Source organism: Falco peregrinus, chromosome 13 (genome assembly GCF_023634155.1).
Source record: "Falco peregrinus isolate bFalPer1 chromosome 13, bFalPer1.pri, whole genome shotgun sequence".
NCBI lineage: Eukaryota > Metazoa > Chordata > Aves > Falconiformes > Falconidae > Falco > Falco peregrinus.
Genome location: NC_073733.1, coordinates 15,143,239 through 15,164,540, shown reverse-complemented (window position 1 = coordinate 15,164,540; position 21,302 = coordinate 15,143,239). Strand labels below are relative to the sequence as shown.

The following is a 21,302-nucleotide window of genomic DNA, read 5'->3' as shown; positions in this document are numbered from 1 at the left end:
TTGGAAAGTTCCCATCTTCCCATTTTGCAATCTTGCAGGTCCAGTTCATTCCTGCAGTTTCACTCTTAAATTGCCTCTGGGACTGAATCTGTCAGTTTGTCTGGTTTGCGCTCTCTGAAATTTCAGAGGTAACCTTATCTGATGAGAAAGGTCCCTGGGTTCTGAATTGTGCCATGGGGGAGATACGGGCAAAGAAGAAAAATAAAAATTTGTTCTGCAATGACTGCTCCCTTCCTGCTTTCCCACACTTTGCTCAGAGTAAACGAGCTCTTGGTCCAATTCCTGCTGCCCGACTTGCTCCACACCAATTTCAGGACAAACAAGAGATTGCTCTTTCAACTGCCTTTGATTTCCTGAAGATGCTGCCAGTGGAAGCAGGCTTTGAGAATTTTTTCTCTCTCTAAATGAGAAGGGTGGGGCCTCCTTCTGGCTACACGTGAAATTCTTCAAAGCAGAAAGTATTATATCAGATGCAGCAGCAGAACAAATCCCATGTGATCAGAAAGCTGATCAACGGGATGCCTGCTTAATTGGGATGCTTGCCAGAGACGAGGTTTGGAACAGCGTGCTTATTAGCTCCAAACAATAGCTGAATGCTTAGACATTTTAAAGTGCATTTTCATCAGAAAAGCTACCGTGTAAACAAAAAAAAACCAACGCAAAAAACCCCAGCACTTGACATAGCAGCTTTTCACCACGCTTCCTGAAATGGCATTGAATGTGTCTGTCTGTGAGTTTGCATCTAAACAGTCACCGCCAGATCTTCTTGCACCACCACTGACATCCAGCCAGAGCTAATCATCCCGTTGAACCGAGAGGCAGGACCCTGATGTTGGCTGTTTAATGAAGGCGCTGCTTAGAGAAGAACCGTGTCCCAGGTGGGCTGCCTGCTGCACGCTGCTCATGGAAGCCTACTAGGTGTGAATTAATGGTTGCTAGCATGAGCTTATTTCTCTGAAGTCTCTGGCTGCTCTCTGATGTTGCTGCTAACCGTTTGTGCAAAGCTGAGAATCACATGAATGTTTGGTGCCCGTGATGCAGTTTTAAACGGACTGCTTCGTACAGCACTTTAAACCAAGTCAAGCAAGGACATGGAGCAGGGTATTTGGTCAGCATGGTGGTTTTTCTCTGGGAGAGACCTTGGAGAGACCACACAGGTGCCAAGTAGGAAGACTCTGTAGTGAAGTTGTGACTTTTGAAAGTCCAAATTCACCTTGACTTTGCTGCCTTCGGTTGAGCTGTGCTGGAAGCTGTCTGGGCTGGTTTTTCTTCTGTCTCTGTTGGACTGTGTGAAAGTCAGGTTGAAGGCGGATAGAGCTGGGCTCTGGCATTGATACAGAGAGCTGTTTTGGTCAATGCTATGTTTGATTTCTCAGATACGATCGCTTTGAGCTGTGTGTGGGCCAAAGCAAGACCACCCAAAAAGTGCTGCACCCTGGGCCTGATCCTCACCCTCCCCTTTCTGCAGCAGCGCAAGACAGACTTTTGGGGCTGGCCGGGCCATGGAGGTGCTTCAGCACAGTCTCTGAATTGACCTGGTGGAGTAGGACAGTGTCTTGCATGATGCTGCCCTGTTAGCTGTGTCTGAACAGGCAGCTGGATAGAGCATGGCAAGGTTGGCACACCTGCCTCTGCTCCTGCCCTGCAGCTGCCTCTGCTGCTGCACGGCGAAGTTGTTTTCCCATCTTTGTTCTCAAGCTCTTCATCCTTCTTCCTGTCAAGGTCTTTGTAGCCAGAACTGTCTTGACAGCTCTGAGTCACCCATGCCTCTGAAGACGACACAGACGTTAAGCCAGGTCTGCATCCTCTCACGGGGCAGCAGGACCCTTGGTGCTGCTGGAGGGGTTAAAGCACAGGGTGAGCAACTCACTTGACCAGTGGCACTTGGAGCAAGGGCTGGAGCAGATTTCAGCAGGTGTTTTGGACATGCATTTGTTCCATGCAAAAACCTGACCTGTATCTCAGCCTCTAGTCAAAGGCACAGTAGGAACGAATAAACACACATACCCTGGCCCACTGGGAGCCGGTGTCTACCAAGAGACAGTGCTGTGGGGCTTTAACACCTGACTTTTCCACTACAGCAGCCCACAAATGAGAGATCCTTTGAGCGCTAGGAGTGTGTCTTTGCAGTCTGATAGGGGAACAAGCATCTGTAGCGGTAGGTAGCTGGATACTTTGGCCAGTTGGGTTTATTCCAGCATGCTCAGCCTTTATGTTAGAGGGGTGGTTTTACAGCCAGCCCCATGCAGTTGCATTGGAGCAGAACACAGCTTTTTGCTTTTTATGAACAGCATCAATTATGTTTCCAGTATCAGGGTCTTCAGCCTTGTCAGTACAAGATCTTTATCTTCGACGTTTCTATCACCAGACTGTAATAAAAGCTGCCGCTGTTTTTTGTGTGCTTTCCATGTGTAGATGCTTAGCAGCGACCTGTCTCCCCTCCTCCTTCAGGCCATCAACACCTCTGTATTTATATTGGGTCTCTCATTTTCAGGCTTTCCCTTTTTAGGGTCTGAGGTAACTCAGAATCAACACTTCCTGGCTGAGACAGCGCTTGTGTTCGACAAAACACCAGCCGCTCCTCTGCCTTCCTCTTCACACCCACTCTGTTGTTTCTTCTCTAGCTTTAGCACAATTTCTGCTAGGCAAATGGAATACAACTTCTAGTTTGTTAACAAAATCAGCTGTTCCAGGTTCCATTGCCACTGGTAACAAATGTCCCTCCCTGGGGTGGTCCCTTCTCTCTGTTCACACCTTCAACCCAACTGCTCCTCTTCTCACGGTCTGTGAGGAGGTCAGAGCTGTCAAGGTCCTTGGCACCCTCCCCCTGAGATGGGTTCTCCCAGCAGCCATTTCAGCTCCTTTTTTTTTTTTTTTATTAGTTTTTTATTCTTGCAAGCATTTTAATACTCAGTAAACCAGTCCTGTGAGCTGCTACTAGTCTGAACCCCTCTGCTGCTGCACTGTAACCTGTTTCACTTTGCTCAGGAGTTACTGGTAGTGTCTGCACATGCCTACAGTTAACAAAAGTTAGTTTGCAAGGAAACCTGCCCCTGTATTTCCTGAATTTGTAAGAGCTTTAAGGGGGGCAGCAGGGGTAAGTGGCGATACTTTCAATCCATCTGTTTTGCCCTAGAGCACACCAGCAACTAAGCTGAGACTATTTTTGTGTACAGTCATAACACTGATCTGTCAAGATTTCCTGGCTGTGTACAGTTATTGTGGTTTAAGCCCCTCAGCAGCTTGCTTGCCCCCTGCCCAGTGGCATGGGGGAAAGAATTGGAAGGGTAAACGAGAAAACTCGTGGGCTGAGGTAAAGGCAGTTTAATAGGTAAAGCAAAAGCTGCGCAGGCAAGCAAAACAGAACAAGGGATTCATTCACCGCTTCCCATGGGCAGGCGTGAGTTCAGCCATCCCCAGGAGAGCAGGGCTCCATCACGAGTAAAGGTTACTTGGGAAGACAAACGCCATAATTTGGAGTGTCCCCCCTTCCTCCTTCTTGCCCCAGCTTTATATGCTGAGCATGATGTCATTATGGTGTGGGACATCCCTTGGGTCAGCTGGGGACAGCTGTCCCAGCTGTGTCCCCTCCCAGCTCCTCGTGCCCCCCAGCCTGCTCGCTGGTGGGGTGGCGTGAGAAGAAGGAAAAGGCTTTGGCTCAGTGTAAGCACTGTTCAGCAATAACTAAAATGTCTCTCTGTTATCGACACTGTTTCCAGCACATATCCAAAACATAGTTTCATGCTAGCTACTGTGAAAAAAATTAACCCTACCCCAGCCAAAACCAGCACAGCAATCACAAGAGATGGATGGGAGGCACATTGAGGAGACCAGTACTGTTTGGAGTGAAAATTACAGTTGGATTCTGGCTGTAAGGAAGAAACTCACTTGCACTCAGATTCCATCAGGACACAGGGGACCTGCAGACATGTAAAGGGAGGAGAGGTTTGGCTGGCAGCATCTTTGTTACTGGTATGGATACATGAGCCAGACTGGATTTCCCAATCCAAGACAGGCAGACAGGGCTGGCAGTGAGCGCAGCCCATCTTTTCCCCTCACCATCCACAATAAATACAGAGCTCCCTGATGCCAGCTTACAAAGGAGCAGTTTTCAGTGTGCTTAGCATGCTTCAGACTTTAAAACCCCAGTGCTTCTAGGTTTAATGTGTTGAGTGAGGTCTGATCGTTCTTTGGCTGTGCATCCCCTGGAAATGGCTGCGGAGTGTCAGGCCCCTGCCCACGGGCAGGGTGTGGAGCAGAACTGCCACTTTCAATCAGTGGCATTGGGCGCATAGTTCAGGTGGGCAGAAGTGGTTGTGAAACCTTGAGAATGCAGCAGCAGATAGATGCCAGGGCGTGGAAATGGGTGAACAACCAGCAGCAGCGATAAAAAACCATCCTGGTCCTTTACACAGCCCTCTGCAGGTCTCCAGGATTGTGAGTAGATGGTGCTCCTCAATTGTTCCCTGAGCAACGTCTTTCCTCTGCTTGCTTTGGCTTGGGTTTGGATCTGTTAGCCCTTGCCAGTTGCTCCCAGTGAGGAGAGGGGCTGCTTTTGGGGAATGGCTTTGGAGATGGGGACTGGTTTCAGGGAGAAGGACTCCCTCCCTGTTTATATTGGTGACTTTGGTGGAGAGGCTGATACATTACCTCTCCATGAGTGTTTCACACCCCTTCCTACCGGTTTCTGGTGAACTGACTGAGTGTGAGGCATTGCAAGACTTCAGCCTTCCTCCCTGGCTGCACAGATGCCCTGGCATCCTCTGCTTGAGCAGTGGGAGGAACATCGCCCCTCCGTCTTGGTAACTAGCTAGATCCTTGGGCTGGTCCCCGGCTGTGTTTGAGCCCAGGCAAGGGAAGCCTGCCTTAAAGGATCCCCTGAAATTTTGGAGCAATGTCTGTGCTATACCTGCTGTGTTGGGATAGCCAGGACTCCTGCTGTATTAGATGCTGGAAAAAACATAGGGTAGATTTGCCCACACATTTCTGCAAACGATGTGTGCTGCCAGGTTTCAGCTATTACGGGTACATAAAACAAGCGTTGACAACATCTCAGGCCCCAGCATAACCCTGCACAGACTGGCCAGGCTGGAGAAGCTCCTTAAAATAGCATTTACAGTGCAAACGGTGACAGAAGTTCAGCAGATGCCACTGTAATTACTGGTGCTCGCACAGAAGAAAACAGTCTAATGGATGCTGCCTTCGCACTAAAGTGTTCGGGGAGTCACGGTGTTTGAAGATCCTTAAAGAGCTTTTCTAGCAGCAAAAGGTGTAAAATGTCTGGGAGCCACAGAGAATTGAAAGAGAAGAAAATGATTTAATAAAGAGCTGTGGACTGGAGGATCTCTGGGTTTAATAGTTATGAAGTCTGCCGTCAGCTGAAGTGGGGCTTGGCTCAGGCTTAAAAGAAGGAAAATTAGAAATCCATCCCAGAGAGAGGATTATTTGGTTCTGCTAGACTTAAAGCACCCAGTGCTGCTGATCCAGGAGGCTGCGTCTCCTCCTCGAGGAGGAGAAAGCGGGATGTACACTGGCAGCGACCTGCCGTCCCCCTTCCCACCAGCTCAGGAGCTGCTGGCTGTCACTGACCCTGGGGAGGGGGCATCGTGAGGCTAAAGACAGGCTGGGACAGCTTGGCTGGTGTCATGTGGGCTAGCTTCTTCCAGACTGCAACAAGCAGTATTTCCTAGTATATAGCAGTACTGGGATGAAGATGCTGTTGAGCAACACGCTGTCCACGTGTGGTTTCTTTTAGAAGCCCACAGGACTGGAAGTACCAAACTAAAAGCAAGGAAGGGGATAATGCGTGTGGCCCAAAAACGCCCCAGGCCATTTTCTAAGCATGCTTGCATTTACTGCCAAGCAGAGGCTCTAGCTACCAAGGACGGCATCACATATGACTGTAGGCATGAGCAGCTTTAAATGTAACCCAGAGGTCACAGCGGAGCAGGTGGTGGAAGGGAAAATATAAATAGTTGCGAGTCACAGGCTGCTTCCCCGGGGGGCTGCTGGAGGCTCTGCTACAGGAGCAGGAGTGCTGCCTTGCAGGCTCTGGTCTTTGGGTGAGCAGGGGGGATTGTTCATCAGCTGGAATTGGTTTCATTCCCAAATGCACCTCGGATCTGGTGCTTTAAAGCCTCACCAACTCCCTGGCTGTCGAGGCCAGGGACAGATTTTCCACTGAGCACCTGCTTAGGAGCTCTGTGTGATCTCACTTGCCTGGCAGAACAGCAGCTCCGTTCCCAGATGGGCGCTGCTGGAGCGGTTCAGGCTGGGGAAGTGGCTCTGCCCACCGGTGCTAAATCTCTGCTGCGCTTGGAAGGCCTGCCTGATGTGATCTATTGACCTGAAGCACTTAAGATCTTTTTGGCCCGTTGTTCTGTCTCCTCATGGGAACATCGTTCCTTGCAGCCCAGGTGGGATCCTGGATCTCTTATCAGCCCACCTTAGCCATCTCATCTGGTACGCTCTGTCCAAGGCTATTCCAAGCCCATGACCCACCTGCTCTTGCCAAAGCCACGAGGTCTGGCATGTTGTGACACTAGTGAGTTTGGGGTACTCCTGCAAAATGGCTTTTGCCTGGAGGCTGTTGACAGTCTGAAACAAAGCCCAGATGTGCAGAATGCTGGACCTCCAAGCAAACCACAGCAGAGATGCCTCGCCTGACTGAATGACGCCTTTTGCCTACCTGAGCCCCCCTGGCCGTGCTGACGTGGAGCTCCGTGGAGGCTGATAGTGAACTCAACTAGTTAACGGGGTTGCCTGCTTCGGGGTCCTGAAGCTGCAGTTTACCTTGGGGTCTCTGTACAGCATTGCGGTGTAGACACACAGAAGCTGAGACATTTATTTGGGAGTGAGAAGTCTGTTTAATTTGGGCCTGCCCTAATTGCTGGCGTGAAATTCTTAATTGTGTCATTAAACTATAAAGATCATCAATATGCTTTGATCTGACAAACAAAGATGCCCTGTGTTCAGGATGAGTCACAAATCTGTGAGTCAGGAGAAGCGAATGGATTGCAAGTAAACGGCAATAAATGAATAGATGGGAGAGTGCAGCATTTTGATGTTGCTAATCAAATTGTCTAAAAGGATTGAAGTGAGGCGAGGCTTTGATGGGTAATCCAAGACAGAGCTTTTTAACTAATATTTTGGTTTTTCTCTTTTTATACACAGACAACGTTTCCTGTGACTCCATCACTTGCAACAAGCCCCACGATGGCTTTTAGTCCCTACCTGAGTCATGTTTCTCCTGGGATGGGCTTGGTTCCTGCAGAGCTTTTACCAAATACTCCTGTCCTGGTTTCCGGAAATCCTACTGTTACAGTACCAGGAGGCTCTGCTGGGCAGAAACTGATGCGTACGGATAAACTGGAGGTATTTGGACGTCTGATACGATACTGCTGACGGGAATGAACAGGACATGTAGTCCTAGCTGTTGGTCTCTGCTATCGTGACCTCACGCAGCACAGTGCAGAGTTTAACTTGCAGCTTTCCTAGCACAGGGCTGCTGCTCTGTGCTCTAGCAGACTCTCGCGGGGGGGGCCTGATCCCAGATCCTTGGAAGTCACTGAAAATTTGGGAGCACTCACTTTCCTGATTTCAGTGTGCATTAGGGCAGGGCTGGGGTTGTTGTTTTCTGTGTGTGGTCTGCTACACAAGGAGTAGATGGTCTGCCCTTACACGGGGCGGGTGGGAGATGTTTTGAAAGTAACAGGCACTTCATTTGTCTAGAACTGGGCTTACTGAACTTCTGCAGATACCTTTAGGCATTACACTGTTGGCAGTGGTGAGATTGGGCATTGGAAAAGCGTCTCCTCCTCACCAGTTAGCTGGGCATGCTGGGACTTAGTGTTGGAGGAGTTGTAAATCTCTTTCAAACCCTAAGCAGAGGCTCTGCGGGAGATAAGGGCTGAGGACCTGAATTCGGAGGCCCCTGCAGGTGTAAATTATAACACAGGAAGGTAGTGGAGAAGCGTGTAATTTCAAAACACATTGTTTTGTGTTATATTGCCTTGCTGACATCTCACTTTTTCCTACACTCAGTCTGATAGTGCACTGGTACATGATCTACACCACCAGCTATAGTCCTCAACAATTTTTCTCGGTTCCTCAGAGAAGTAAAGCTTGCAGATGCGTTTTGTGCAACTTTTTTCTCTGCCTTTGATACCTCAGTGGTTATAACTTACAAAGATCTGCAAGAGCTTCCTAAAGCTAGCAGTTTTGGCAACACCTTATTATCATAGAATCATTTAGGTTGGCAAAGACCCTTAAGATCATCAAGTCCAGCTGTTACCCTGATACCGCCAAGTCCACCACTAAACCATGTCCCAAAGCACCACATCTACATGTCTTTTAAACACCTCCAGGGATGGTGACTCAGCCGCTTCCCTGGGCAGCCTGTTCCCAGTGCTTGACAGCCCTTTCCAAGAAGAAATTTTTCCTGATACCCAATCTAAGCCTCACCTGGTGCAACTTGAGGCCATTTCCTCTTGTCCTGTCGCTTGTTACTTGGAAGAAGAGATTGACACCCACCTCACTAACACCCTCCTTTCAGGTTGTTGTAGAGAGTGATCAGGTCCCCCCCTGAGCCTCCATTCCTCCAGGCTAAACACCCCAGTTCCTTCAGCTGCTCTTCATAAGACCTGTGCTCCAGACCCTTCACCACCTCCGTTGCCCCTCTCTGGACATGCTCCAGCACCTTAATGTCTGTCTTGAAGCGAGGGGCCCCGAACTGAACACAGTATTCAAGGTGCCGCCTCACCAGTGCCAAGGACGTAGCAACCTTACAAGCACATTGCAGTGTTATCAAATGCACTGTCATGTAGTGCCAGGCTTGGAGTTTTGTTGTGGAGGGCAGTGAGACTATTTATGTGAAAGAGTCTCCTTATATTTAAGAAAAAGTATTTATTGCACATAGCAGCACGTAACATTTAGAATTAAACATCCTACCCAAGAGTGTGCTCTGTAACAAATACATAATGCAGGTGAGAGACAAATGGCAAAGCTATTAACATTTAAGCTTTTTACAGGCAGGGCAGGAATCCTGAGCTCCAGAAGTTCTGGAAAAATGATATACACTTCATGGGGTCACTCTCCATTTTGCTCAAATTCTGTCCTTCATTTGCATTTGGTAATTGGCCTTGGTAACATTGTGGTTTTTTCATCCCCTGAACCAGTTGTGAATAGCACCAGTTGCACCTGTGACTGTTGGTATATGGGCTACCCAAGATGAGCGTGGATTTAAAATACACATGTGGTTTAATGTGGCCAACTGAACTGATACTCTGTGTTGAAAGTGCTGAATGAAGAGTAACTTGATGTTCTGCTCAACAATGTGACTTTCTTTTAAGGTTTGTCGAGAGTTTCAGCGTGGAAATTGCACACGTGGTGAGAATGATTGCCGCTATGCTCACCCTATAGATATTGCAATGATAGACACAAATGAAAATACTGTTACAGTTTGCATGGATTACATCAAAGGTCGATGCTCTAGGGAGAAATGCAAGTACTTTCATCCCCCTGCACACCTGCAAGCCAAAATCAAGGCAGCTCAACACCAGGTGAACCAGACAGCTGCAGCTGCGATGGTAAGTAGAACTCTTTTCAAGCTTTATTTCCATTGCTAGGAGATTTCATTTATGTCACACGTGTCATTTGTGGAAAAGTGGAGTGCTTTGTAAATGGCTGACTAGAGAGCTGAGAGTATGTGCAGTATGAATCCCATCTCTTTGTCCTTTCTGTGTGCTCACCATAGCGTGAAGCCCTGAATGGCGCGGTAACTCGCAAGTTAAGAACGTGGTGGCGAACAGTGTGATTTTCTGACATGACATCATGATGTGACTTGTACAGCAGCACTTGGAACCAAAACATTCCCTGGCTAAGTTGTAGGTGTCAGTTTAGCTTCCTCAGCACACCGTGAAAGCAAAGACTGCCCATCCCATAACACATCCTTTGCAGGGAGATCCTGGCCTGTTGAAGTCGGTAGCAAAATTTCCACTGACTTTATAAAAGCAGACAAGATAGCAGTTGTTTGAGCTTAGCAAACTTGTGCTTGGTAACTTTGCCAGGGCTTAGTCAAACGACAAGGCTCAAACCAAGGGTAACTCCCTGACCTGTTTGATACTTTGGACCTGGTAGAGATGGTCGCACCTGCATTTTAATTTGAATTGTGACTTCCAATACCTACAATTCTAAAAACTAGTCGAAGAAGAATTATCAGATAAAATTTCTTGCTGGATTAAATGTTTGCTATTCTGTTGAATTTGGTTGAACGGCACCTGTTTATTCCAGAGATGAGAGGGCTGAGATGTTCAGCCTAGGAAGGGAAGAATAGGTCCAGAGGGGTCTTACCCATGTGTATAAATTCCTGATGAGGGAAGTAAAGAAGATGGAGGCAGACTTTTCTCTGTGGCAGTGAAAGGACAAGAGGCAATGGGCAGAAATGGACATTCTGGAAATTCCATTTAAACATAAGAAAAAAAATTCTTCACTGTAAAGGCGATCAAACACTGCAACAGGTTGCTCCATCCTTGGAGGTACTCAGAACCTACTGGGATGCAGTCCTGAGCAAGCTGCTCTAGTTGACCCTACTTTGAGCAGGGTGTAGGTCTAGATGATCTCCAGAGGTCCCTTCCAACCTCATCTGTTACGTGATTTTTTTCATTTTTTTAAATAACTATTATTAAAAAGGTTCTTGCCTCCTTTTTTATTTAGAAGTAAGGCTACTAAAATTTTTCTAAATACTTTTTTTTTTTTTTTTTTTTTTAAGATAGTAAAAGAGTTTGCTTTTCATTCACGGTGAAACAATGCAAAACCAGGACGATTCTAGAAATTGAACAACTGCCTTCCTTGTAGCATCAGTATTACCTGGAATGGGATTTGAAGAGCCAATTTATACTGCAGTATTTTATTTGTCCTGCAGAGGGTTTCTTATTAGATTCCTTACTATTTTTATTATTGTTGAAACAAGAGCCCAGGTCTGTTGAAAAAGAACCTTCTAAAATGAAACTCATGTTTTTTTACAATTGAATCTTTACTTTTTCACTTATTATCTAGGGCACTGCTACTTAACCAAAGCCAATGCATGTTTTATTCATGCTGCTGGCTTCTCTTAAAAATGTAATTAACCTTATTTGTATGCTGTTAACTAGAACCTTTAAAATATTTATTGATGGCTTGTTGCATCACCCCTGCTACCAAAACAGCTTACATTATTCATTGACTTTTCAAGGTTTGATACATTTACTGTACCTGTTGAGGAATAAGACTTTATTAAAGGGAAGAATGGTGCCCAGTTTTCTTAGATCAAAAAACATGTGCCGGACGGATGGGTGTACCTTCTAAAATAGATTTGGAATGACTACAAATCTAAATTCAGAAGGTATTTCTGAGGGACCCAATCTTGCAGTTACTTGACATGCAGAAGTAGTAGCTTTACTCACTCCTGCATGGCTGAAGTCGGTGCAGCACAGTCAGGTGAACTGGGTCAGGCTCAGTCCCCAGTTCAGGATGGCACGTATGCATGTGCTTGAACCTCCCTTCTTTACCAGTGGTCCTTCCCTTGCCACAAGCGCTCCTGCTGACCTCTGCATGATGTGTAGCTGCAGAATTAGGGCTGAAGCCCAGTGCAAGTCTGCTTGCAGGTGCTAATCCCTGAGCGCTCCTGACCTGCTGTGCCAGCTGTAGTGAAGAAGCTCTAAAGCACATGTCCTGTGATGACGTTTCTTTACTTTTAAATCTTACCGAGGCAAAATAGCTGACTAGCTGCTAGGCCAGGTAATTACTCAGCCACCTCATGTTGTGCATGCCTCACCTTTTTAATATATTGTATAATGCATTCACTTTTTTTTTTTTTCTTCTCTTCGCCTCCCCAAAATGTTGCTCTCTCTTGACACACCTCTGCTTGCTGTTTTTGTTACTGTGCTTGACCCCCCCTCCCCGGCCCATTGCCATCATGTGCTCGCTGCCTGCTAATTAAGACTCAGCCAGCTGTCAGATCACTGAAGCGACCGCTCGAGGCAACCTTTGACCTGGTACTTGGACCTTTCACCTTCTCGCTTTGCACGTAACCATCTTAGTCTGCATGAAAGCCTTCTGCACTTGGTCTGTTGTGTTAGTGCCTGGGGAGACTGCCCATCCCGGCCAGAAATGTTGCAGTGTGCGTTCAGACATGCCAATCCTGCGCCCCACACACCGTTCATTAACCGTCTGAGCTTTGCATCCCGAAGCATGGATGTGTTCTGGAGGCAGTGCATAACCTTGGGGAGTGGCAGCTCTGGGTTTCAAAGTATTTTTCCAAATGGTAGCAGCTTTGCAGTTGCGAGATGCGATGTTTCGGTGAGAATTTAACTCATTAGCTCTGCGCTGTACTGGATATGCCAGAGGACTGGGTGGTACAGGACAGATCCAGCAACTTTTCATGGCATGCCCAACAGCATTGTCTTGCCTGGCAGTGTCTTGCTGGTGCTGCCCTGCAGAAGGGTGTTCTGTGCAGTGGGCACAATTCAGATTTAGGAGGGCGAGAGCTAAGCAGCACCATCAAGAGGTCCGTGCTGGGAACTGGAGCAGGTTCGGTGCAGGACTTCGGTTGCACGTGCGGTAAGCTGGGGAGGTGGCTGCTGCTGGCTCTGTCTCCGGTTCCTCCCCCCATCCCCCAGTGGGACAGTATCAACAAAGGGACCTTGCTCTGGGTGTCTTGTGCTTCAGTCTCGGGCACAGGATCTGCTCCCCAGGCTTCTGTCTGCAAGCTGTCTGCATAGAAGCTACCTTTGATTATTTTTTGAGTCTCAAAATACCTTTTACCTGGTTTTGTGATGCTCATAGTGAAGCAAAAGCCATCCTCCCAGTCTGCTGTCAGCCCTGGCTCCACAGAAGACAACTCCTTCCCTGTTCACCCCAAATAATGAGGAATCCAGTACATCCTAAAAAAAAACAGCTCCTGTCGCCCAGCTATAGGAGGGAAAGGGCAGAGCAGACACAGAGGAGCCCTGAAACCTTCAGGCTGGTGTTCCTCCTTCTCAGGGCTAAGAAGCAGAGGCTGGTCTGCTCCCCTTCCCCTCTGAAAACTTATTCTGGGTGATTTTTTAAGTACTCAAAGAGGCATCCTTATCAGAGCTTTAGGCAGCAGCACTAGGAAACCTTGCTAGGGACAGCTTCCACCAGCATTGTGGGATTATTCTGTAAATGACATAACAGCCTGTGACTGACTCCCTGCTGCTCACGGCTGGCGCACACAGCCCCCAAGCCAGCGCAGGCAGTGACCCGCACGGTGCCTTGCTGCCCTCGGTGAGAGCCACCTCTCTGAGGAGCCGTGGTCTGGCAGAGAACAGAGAACGGGAAAGCCCTTTAACTGCCCTACCCTCCTGACCTCCCCCACTGAACAAAATCCCATCAGAGAATTTACGTTCAATAGTCTTCCTGCTCTGAAACATCTGAAGGTTTTGCAACCACCTTGTTGGAATGTGTCACCTCCTCTGAACCCTTCAGGAAGGCTGCACCAGAGAAGGATTCACGGTGGTGATAAGAGCATGTGTAATCTTCAGAGGAAACTGCTCAGTTTGCTTTTGCTGCTTGCCAGGGAACGGGCATTACCTCTGCCCTCTCTGAAATCATTTTGTTTGTCACGCCTTGGAGTGAAGTAGCAAGGCAGATGCAGACCCAGCTCCTCTTTGCAAAGGGGTGAAAGTGTGATCTGCTCCCAGGAGATAGCGATCTGAGGGGAGCTTAGAGGTGCAATTAAATTGTTTGTTGCAAAGATTTAATCCACTTCTTGTCTTGCAAAAAAAAATAAAAAAAAAAAAATGAGAGGGTTGTTAACCAGCACATGGGAAATTTTGACTTTGGCATGCAGTGCGTTTGTATCTGTCAGTCATGCTGAAAGATTGCTTGCCATGCCACACAGAGAAGTGGCACAAACCTCTTTATTCAGATGCTCGTGTTCCAGCAGGAATGTGGGCTTTCCCAGCCCCAGAATGGGAGGCTGCCTGACATTTTTGTAGTGGGAATTGTTCATTGGGATCAGTTCGGGCTGTCACATGGATACTGAACGGAATTAACCCTTTCACCGTGCAGGCGGTCTGGTCATGTTGCTTAGGTTGCATATCCATGTGTGCACGCAAACAGCCAGAAAAGAAAGGCAGAAAAAGTTATTGTCAAAGGCTACTGCTCCATCTGCGATGGTCAGAGCTTGTCTGGAGGGAAATGGCAAGCAGCAGGACGAGGTAAACTCGCCAAGAAAGTTCTTTGCTACAAGGGTTCAGTCTAGCTTCTGTCCTGCAGTGGGGAGGCACTTGCTGCAGAATTGGCTAAGGTCAGAGCGTGGTGAGGAGCCTCCTGTTGCCTTTTGTAGTTGTTTTAGGACACGCTTGGGGGATTCCTTCAGAACCAGAGCATGGTGCAAGACAGAAATGTTGTATCCCCATGAGCTATTCTTGGAGGTCCTGAGATGGATACAAAAATTCTGGGTGGTTTCAGATGAGACACACTTGTTTGCTGCTGGGTCCCTGCCAGATCCCTGTGCAGGAGCTGTTTTGGCGGAACTTCATCACAGGCAATTTTAGAAACCTCTCCTTGGCATTTGTAGATGGACCTATCAGTGCTCCTGGCTTGGGGCTCTTGCCCCAGCAGAAGGGCTGGAGAAGTGGTGAAGCCAGGTCCTGCATCTCCCTGGGCCATCCTGCACCTTAATAACTAAAGATAGGCTGGCAAGGAGAGGAGCAACATCTTCAGGGCGGGCTCCTGTACAAACGCTCCCCCAGCTGTTGGGATAGAAGAGGTGACCCAGAAGGCTGTGTCAAACCAGAAGCAGACCGAGAGAGCTCCTGGCTCCTGTGCCCACAGAGCCCATGTGGCAGGGCTGGCCTTCAGGCTGCACAGCAGCTGCTGCAGTGTGCTTCTTTCTTTAGAAGACCTGGGAAATGTTACGTTTATTTGGGTTTCTCCCCCCCAGCTGCTCCTCGAGGAGCAGTAATGGGACTGCTGTATCTGCTTTCTCTCCCTTGCTCCCAAGGAGCTATAGCAAGGTAGGAGGAAGGGTGATGTTAGAAGGATGGTGGAGTCATCTGTTGTGCCTCGACATCCCTATGGCTTTTGGTGTTCATCTGCTCCACCTGACTGCAACGCTGGGCTCAGGAATTGCCCAGTGAAGAGTCAGGACATCATGGTGAGGTCTCAAAGCCTTCAGCTGTTCTGCTTTTGGCACTGCCGTTATGGGATAACGGGGTTTTTGGGGTGGTGACAGCCTTTGGCCAAGAAGCAAGGAGTCAAAAGTCCATTATGTGCCTGGTTGCTTTGCTAGAATTAGCAATTTTTTTTTCTGAGGCAGATTTTGGATGCGTCTGAAAAGGAATGTTTAGCAATCAGGCACAGTAAAGAGCATGAATTTAAGTGTCAAGTTCTTCAATCACTGTAAATCTGTAAAATACCTCTGATGTACGTGGGGCTACTCCAGTCTCTGCAAGCTGCAGATCTGCCCTGTGCCTGGAGGAACGTTCATGTAGCCATCATGAAATAGACGAGATGTAGATACAGTCAGATTTAACGCAGATAGCAATGAGGGCTTACCTAGAAATGGAAGCTGTTAGATCTTTACCTAAAAGACCTCATCCTAAAATACAGATCTTAAGCAAAAGATTTTGGTGTCTGTGTCTGGGAATGTTTGACTGCTGTCCTTTGGTACTAGTCGGAAGAAATCTTGAAAGATTAAGTCCTAATGCTGGCACTGGATGCCTGCTAGCATTAGCAGAGGATGTGTGCATGTCTGAGAGCAGTTTTGCAAATGCAATTTCTTCTTCTGATTTTCTTTTTTTAATATTAAAACCACCTAAAAGCCACCATGTGAAGAGAGATAGGATGGAGTAATGTTTTGCCTGGAAGTTATCTTGCTTGACATTTCTCAGATGAGCAGTCTCCTATAGCAAATCAAAGTGAAACCTGTTTCTAGATGGTGACAAACTGTTGCGAGCTTTCACTTATATTCTGTTGTGTGTTGATCTTCATAAGCTTTAAAATCTCTTTACTTGTGTCCTTTCTTCCAAGTACTGTGTAGCCTTAACCCTTCATTAGCCAGACCTCCTCCATTGCCTACTCTTCACTATCACCTATTAAAAAAAAAATAAATAGGAGTGATAACCCTATTTTTCAGCCATTGCTTTGATGCATGATACAGACTAACAACGAGGCAGAAATGACCTGATTCTGCATGACTTCCACGTGCGTAAATCTCATTGACGTCAATGGGAGCATTACGTGCAAAACGACTGCAGGGCATAATTAAAAAGGACCCTTTTCTATCACAATATGGAGAAAAAAATGTGGTTCCTACTAGGGTACAATGAAAAGCTGTAAATCATTAGAAACATTCCTGTCTCCTAAGAACCTGACATACTACTTTGCTGTTGAGACATGCTTGGGTGAATGATGAGTAACGCACTGAGAAAAGTTCCTGAGTTGGGTTAATGCGTTTTAAGAAGTCTGATCATGAAACAGGTTTGACGGGCTGGAAGAAGCTCGGTGGTGGGATAGAACAAAAAGAGGGGATTTGTCGATGGCTTTTTCCACTGTTAATAGCGAGCGAGCAGTATTTAACTGTTGAAGGCCACCTTCTAGAAAGTGGGAGCAGATCCAAGTCTGCTGGTGGTGAGCTGTGCCGCTGGTGCGAGCGGTGGAGAATCAGGCCTCTTCTTGACCGTGTTGCTCAGCCTCTCTACTAACAAGTGGAAATGCATTTTACTATGAATGTAACATTATGCGTGTAATTGGCAACAGCTACTGCTTTACCATCTGGACACATGGTTTGGCTGCACACAAGTGTGCAGGCTTCCACACGTGTGCACATACGTGTAGGCAGGTGTTGAAACAGACAGAGGCAAGCATCCCTTTCTTTTCCATGGCATTTGTTGCTTATGCTGATCCGTTTGTTTTTAAATGGTCATCTACTACATTTCTCTGACCCGTTTTTTGGGGTTTTTTTAAATGCTTGTTGCCTGCAACTGCTCTTCGTAGTATCCTGTCCAGGTGATCACCTCTCCCTTTCCTTCTCCTCGTGCTTTTTTTTTTTCCTGTGTGCCCAAGTCAGTCCTGCTGAAAAGCTCCCCTAGCATCCCTCCTCCTTCTGGACTCAGCCCCTTCTCCTGATGCATTTACTAACTGCTTACCTAGTGAAGCTGTGGTTTCACCTACTCCTCCTACTCTGATTTAGCTGCTCTTCTCTTTCCTGCCTTGCTAAGTTGATAGAGTTGCAGGTGATTTTGCAGCCAAGACCCCCTGTTATTTATTGCATGTTTGATCTACATCTGGGCCCCTTTTTTTACTCCACTTGCCTTTAATGACTCCCTTATCCACAGGCCCTGCCGCCTGGTGCACTTCAACCTTTACCAAAGAGGCCAGCACTTGAAAAAAACAATGGTGCCACCACAGTCTTTAACCCAAGCGTTTTCCACTACCAACAGGCTCTAGCCAACATGCAGTTGCAACAGCCTACATTCATCCCTACAGGTAAGTGTCTCCTTGCTTTCCCCAGCATCTTAGTTGTCTTTTATTATGACCTAGGCGTTGAGCTAATGAGCAGATTTAGATTCTAAGAGTCCTTAGCGAAATAGTATCAGCGGGTAGTTTGGTGTTAAAAATGGATGAAAAGTTAATGTTTGTTGGTTTACTATTTTTTTTCCATTCATTACTACAATTCAGAGCTTTCCACTTGTAAAGATCCCTTCTTAGCCTTTTTGGTTTAGTTTTGGGGTTTTTTAAGCAGTCAGACTAAGAAAAATGTCTGCATGTTTCTTGAATTCATACTTTCTGTTTCTCCTTCTTATGGTTCAACTGGTTAATTCCAAATTAATTCTTTGACTCTTGCGTAGCAGTCTTACAAACTCATGTTAAAATGTCTCGTGGAACCTCTGTGCCTGTTCACTTGAAGCTGCAGGTGTCTTTCTGAGCTATCTCAGTGACCCTACATATGCCAGCAGCCATGACGCTTATAGAGGGAACATTTCATCTTCAGTAAATACAAATTACATAATCCTTTTTAAAGGCATATATTGCCCTCTTGCTTGTCTCTTCACCAGTACGATAGCCTAAGCTTTTTAAAAGCAATTTTAACTACCAGCTTTTATTGTACCTATAAGTCTCAGAATAAAATTGAAAGATGCAGTTTGCTAATTCATATAGGACTCAAAATATTGACGTGGCAAATGTGATTGCTGACTAGCCAATTAACCTCTATTCACTGCAGCCAAATGAAAACCATAACCTGCTTAGAGTAGTATCATAAGTGGCTGAACGAGGAATATTCCAGAGCTGATAGTTTGGTTTTTAGTATCGTTATTATCATTGCAGAGCATCATAAGGAAATGAATGCCCCGTATTTTTAATATTTAATGCTGTATTCACTTGCCAGCTGACGTTTACAAAGATACACAAAGGGTTTCTCTGGGCTGGCCCCTCGAGATGAACATGCAGTGGACCTGCACCTTGACTTTGCTGTTTCCTGGGGTCAGGGGCAAAGGTCTAGAGACAGTCCTCTGCCGACACCGAAGTGTCTCAGGTGTGGGTCCAGAGAGCTGGGTCCTAAACCCTGTGCTCGTGTAGCCTTTCTGTTGCAAGAGTAGTTAGACACGCTCAGAACCCAGCAGCTGCCAAGATGTTCTTCCAGGCAAGTGGAGCCTTGTGTGGAGAGATGGAGGGAGGGGGTAGCCTCCTGCCCTTGTGCTCTGCAAAGTGCTCGCAGAGGGGACGGGCTGAGCTGACCTTACCGCAACTCTTGTTGGGTGCCAAGCGAAATACTTCTTCAGGAAACACTGACACCTTTGAGAATGCCAAGTCCCCCAGCTGGCTACACGCTCCCCTTCCTCGAGGTCACGGTTGCCAAAGTTGACATAAGGACATGCATTTCTGATGCAAGCACTGTAAATTAGCTTTTACCCAGCACTCTCACTGTGCCGTTGCGCCCTGTCTCATGGCAATGAAATTACACGCAGGGCTGATGCATAACAGGTCTGTCTGCTCCACCTGCTTTCATCTGAGGACATTAATGCTGGGCAGAGCAGCACATTTCCAGTCAGGGAACGGATCTCTGATGAATTTATGTTACGTATCCCTGCTTTCCCTTATGCATCAGACTGCAGCCCTGGTCTCGGCCTTTGCAGCACTCTGGAAAGCGAAGCAGAGAAGTGGCACGTAGCAGCTCACGCCATGGGGAGACAGGGGGTGGAGTGAGCTGTTGCTTTTCTTAGTTGCTCCTGTTCAGTTATTGAGAGATCAGTATCATGGGTTGCCATGGGGGGAAAAGTTAGGGCGACTACTAACTACAGTTGTTTCAAGTCTAGAAAAAAACTGCCTCTTTCAGCTTAAACTAGAGACTTTGAATCCCGACCCCTGCTTGCAGGAGTCAATTGCTTTTGGAAAGTGGGTTTTAACATGAGTGTGACATTGCTTTAAGAGCAATTTGTTTTCTGCTGACATGATCAGAAAGAAATCAACATACCAAATACCAAAAAAAAACCGCCTCCAAACAACCCTGATTTCTAGGATAGATCATATAATTTAATACCAGGGTGGGAGAAGAAATATATTATCTACTACCCAAGAATTCAAGAATTAATTTGGTTTGCTATGATCTCTTAAAACTGAGTTTAAACTATTTATGTACCAATATGCAGAATCTGTTTGCATGTGCTTAAATACTGAATGCTGCAAAGAGAATACCTGCTTTTTAGTTAAAGTGATTTCTAACACTGAAGCTTCACTAATGAAATATCCCTTTTGTTCATCTTTCCACGCTTCAATGCATGGTGTGCAGGGTCAGTTCTGTGCATGACACCCACTGCAAGCGTTGGTAGGTTTTTTCTACACAAACTTCTCAACTTTTCCTAATCTGAAAGAGACAGCAAGTTAGTATGCATCAGTGAGAACCTGGGTGGCTGAGTGGTGTGACTGTCTATCTGCTGTCTTCTTTGAGGCTTAAATGGTTGTATCCCTCTTAATTTCTGTGCAGTGCAGTGTTTTGTGTGACTAATAATAGAGAATCAAGGTGATGTGTTCCCACCCCTATTTTAGTTCCGCTGTAGAGAGAAAAATTTGTCACTTAAATATCTTTACGACCCATTTAAGTCATCCAACAAAAGGAAATAGCAATGGCAGGATACTGCTGGTTTATTTTTTTTGTATCAGGCATCAGGAGGTGGATGAGTTTGGATTTTTGGTTGTCCTTCTGAGGACGTTTTAGGAGGCTGGTTTAATAAAGGCACTAAGGAGGAACACACCTGGGGTCAGCGCCGGAGCAGGGTGCTGCTTGTACAGCGAAAGAAACAGGGCTTAGAGCGTGACTGGCTGAAGATTGATCTCTTTAGCGAAGTGTCAGCTGTGCAGGTACAGGGGACTGTAGGGAGGTGCTGCTGCTGGTGCACGGGGGATGCAGTGAGGCGGCAGGGCTGAGTACATGCTCGTTGCTGCTGCAGGGATCCAGTACGTCAGGCTCAGCAATCTGGGTCTTACTGGGAACCTATGCAGGTCTTTGAGGGGACCTTCCCATCTGTCTACAGCTGCTGGGCACAGCAGGGTGGGTGAAAGCTGAGCTTTCGTCCTCCAGGCAAAGTTATACAAGACTGCCAGCATCCAGGTGTGTGCCTGCTTCAGCTGGAGGGAGAGGTGGGAGCAGGAGCCCTGGGGAGGGTGCAAGGCATTTGGGGAGCAGGTCTGAAAGCTTGGCAGGAATGGCTAAGCTCTCTGCTCTCGAAGCTCCCCACCCCTGTAGGGCAGGGAGGACACACTGCTTGCATGATGGGGAGCTGAGTCCTTCAGCATACCTCTGCCTTTAGGAAACCCCCAGCCCACGTGCTCCGATGTCGCTGGGCTGGAGGGGAAGGCAAGTCTGCTTCCCTGCCGCATGTTTGCGGGGACGGCCGGGCTTTCCCGTGGGCCCCCCAGCCCTGCAAACCCCCCCTGGGTTTGGGGGATGCCTGTGTGTGCCCCGGAGCATCCCCTCCAGCACCGTGCTCTGTGGGACGTGCAGCTTCAGGAGGCTGCTGAGCTCCCTGCTGCCGTGTTGTCCTTTTGGATGCTCTTTCTGCAAATTGTAGCTGTTCAGATGCATTTGTGTATTCTTCCCTCTCGGCCCCCTCCCCTCTCCACCCCTCACCCCACAAGAAGGGAGTTTGGTCAAATCCTCTAGAAGTAGGGTGGAAGGGAAGCACGCTGAATTTGTACGGAGAGAGCTCGGGCTGCCAGCTGCTCGTTTGCCGTGCCTCCAGCTCTGTCCCGTGCCAAAACATCGTCCCCGCTAGAGAGAGGCGAGAAAACCCGGTGAA

At 47.4% G+C, this 21,302-nt stretch overlaps 1 protein-coding gene across 8 annotated transcripts in view; it reads left to right on the top strand.

Moving 5' to 3' along the window:
- Positions 1–21,302, top strand: part of MBNL3 (muscleblind like splicing regulator 3) — a 93,262-nt gene that overhangs the window by 63,918 nt on the left and 8,042 nt on the right. For 5 of the 8 annotated variants that reach the window (XM_055817803.1, XM_055817801.1, XM_013295482.3 and 2 more), the window contains 4 exons: positions 7,174–7,374; positions 9,351–9,587; positions 17,343–17,493; positions 19,796–19,831. In XM_055817803.1, coding sequence (XP_055673778.1) covers positions 7,174–7,374; positions 9,351–9,587; positions 17,343–17,493; positions 19,796–19,831 — 625 coding nt within the window. The remainder of the gene's footprint in view (positions 1–7,173; positions 7,375–9,350; positions 9,588–17,342; positions 17,494–19,795; positions 19,832–21,302) is intronic. The other 3 variants (XR_001226355.3, XM_055817804.1, XM_005232776.2) reach the window with 1 other exon arrangement.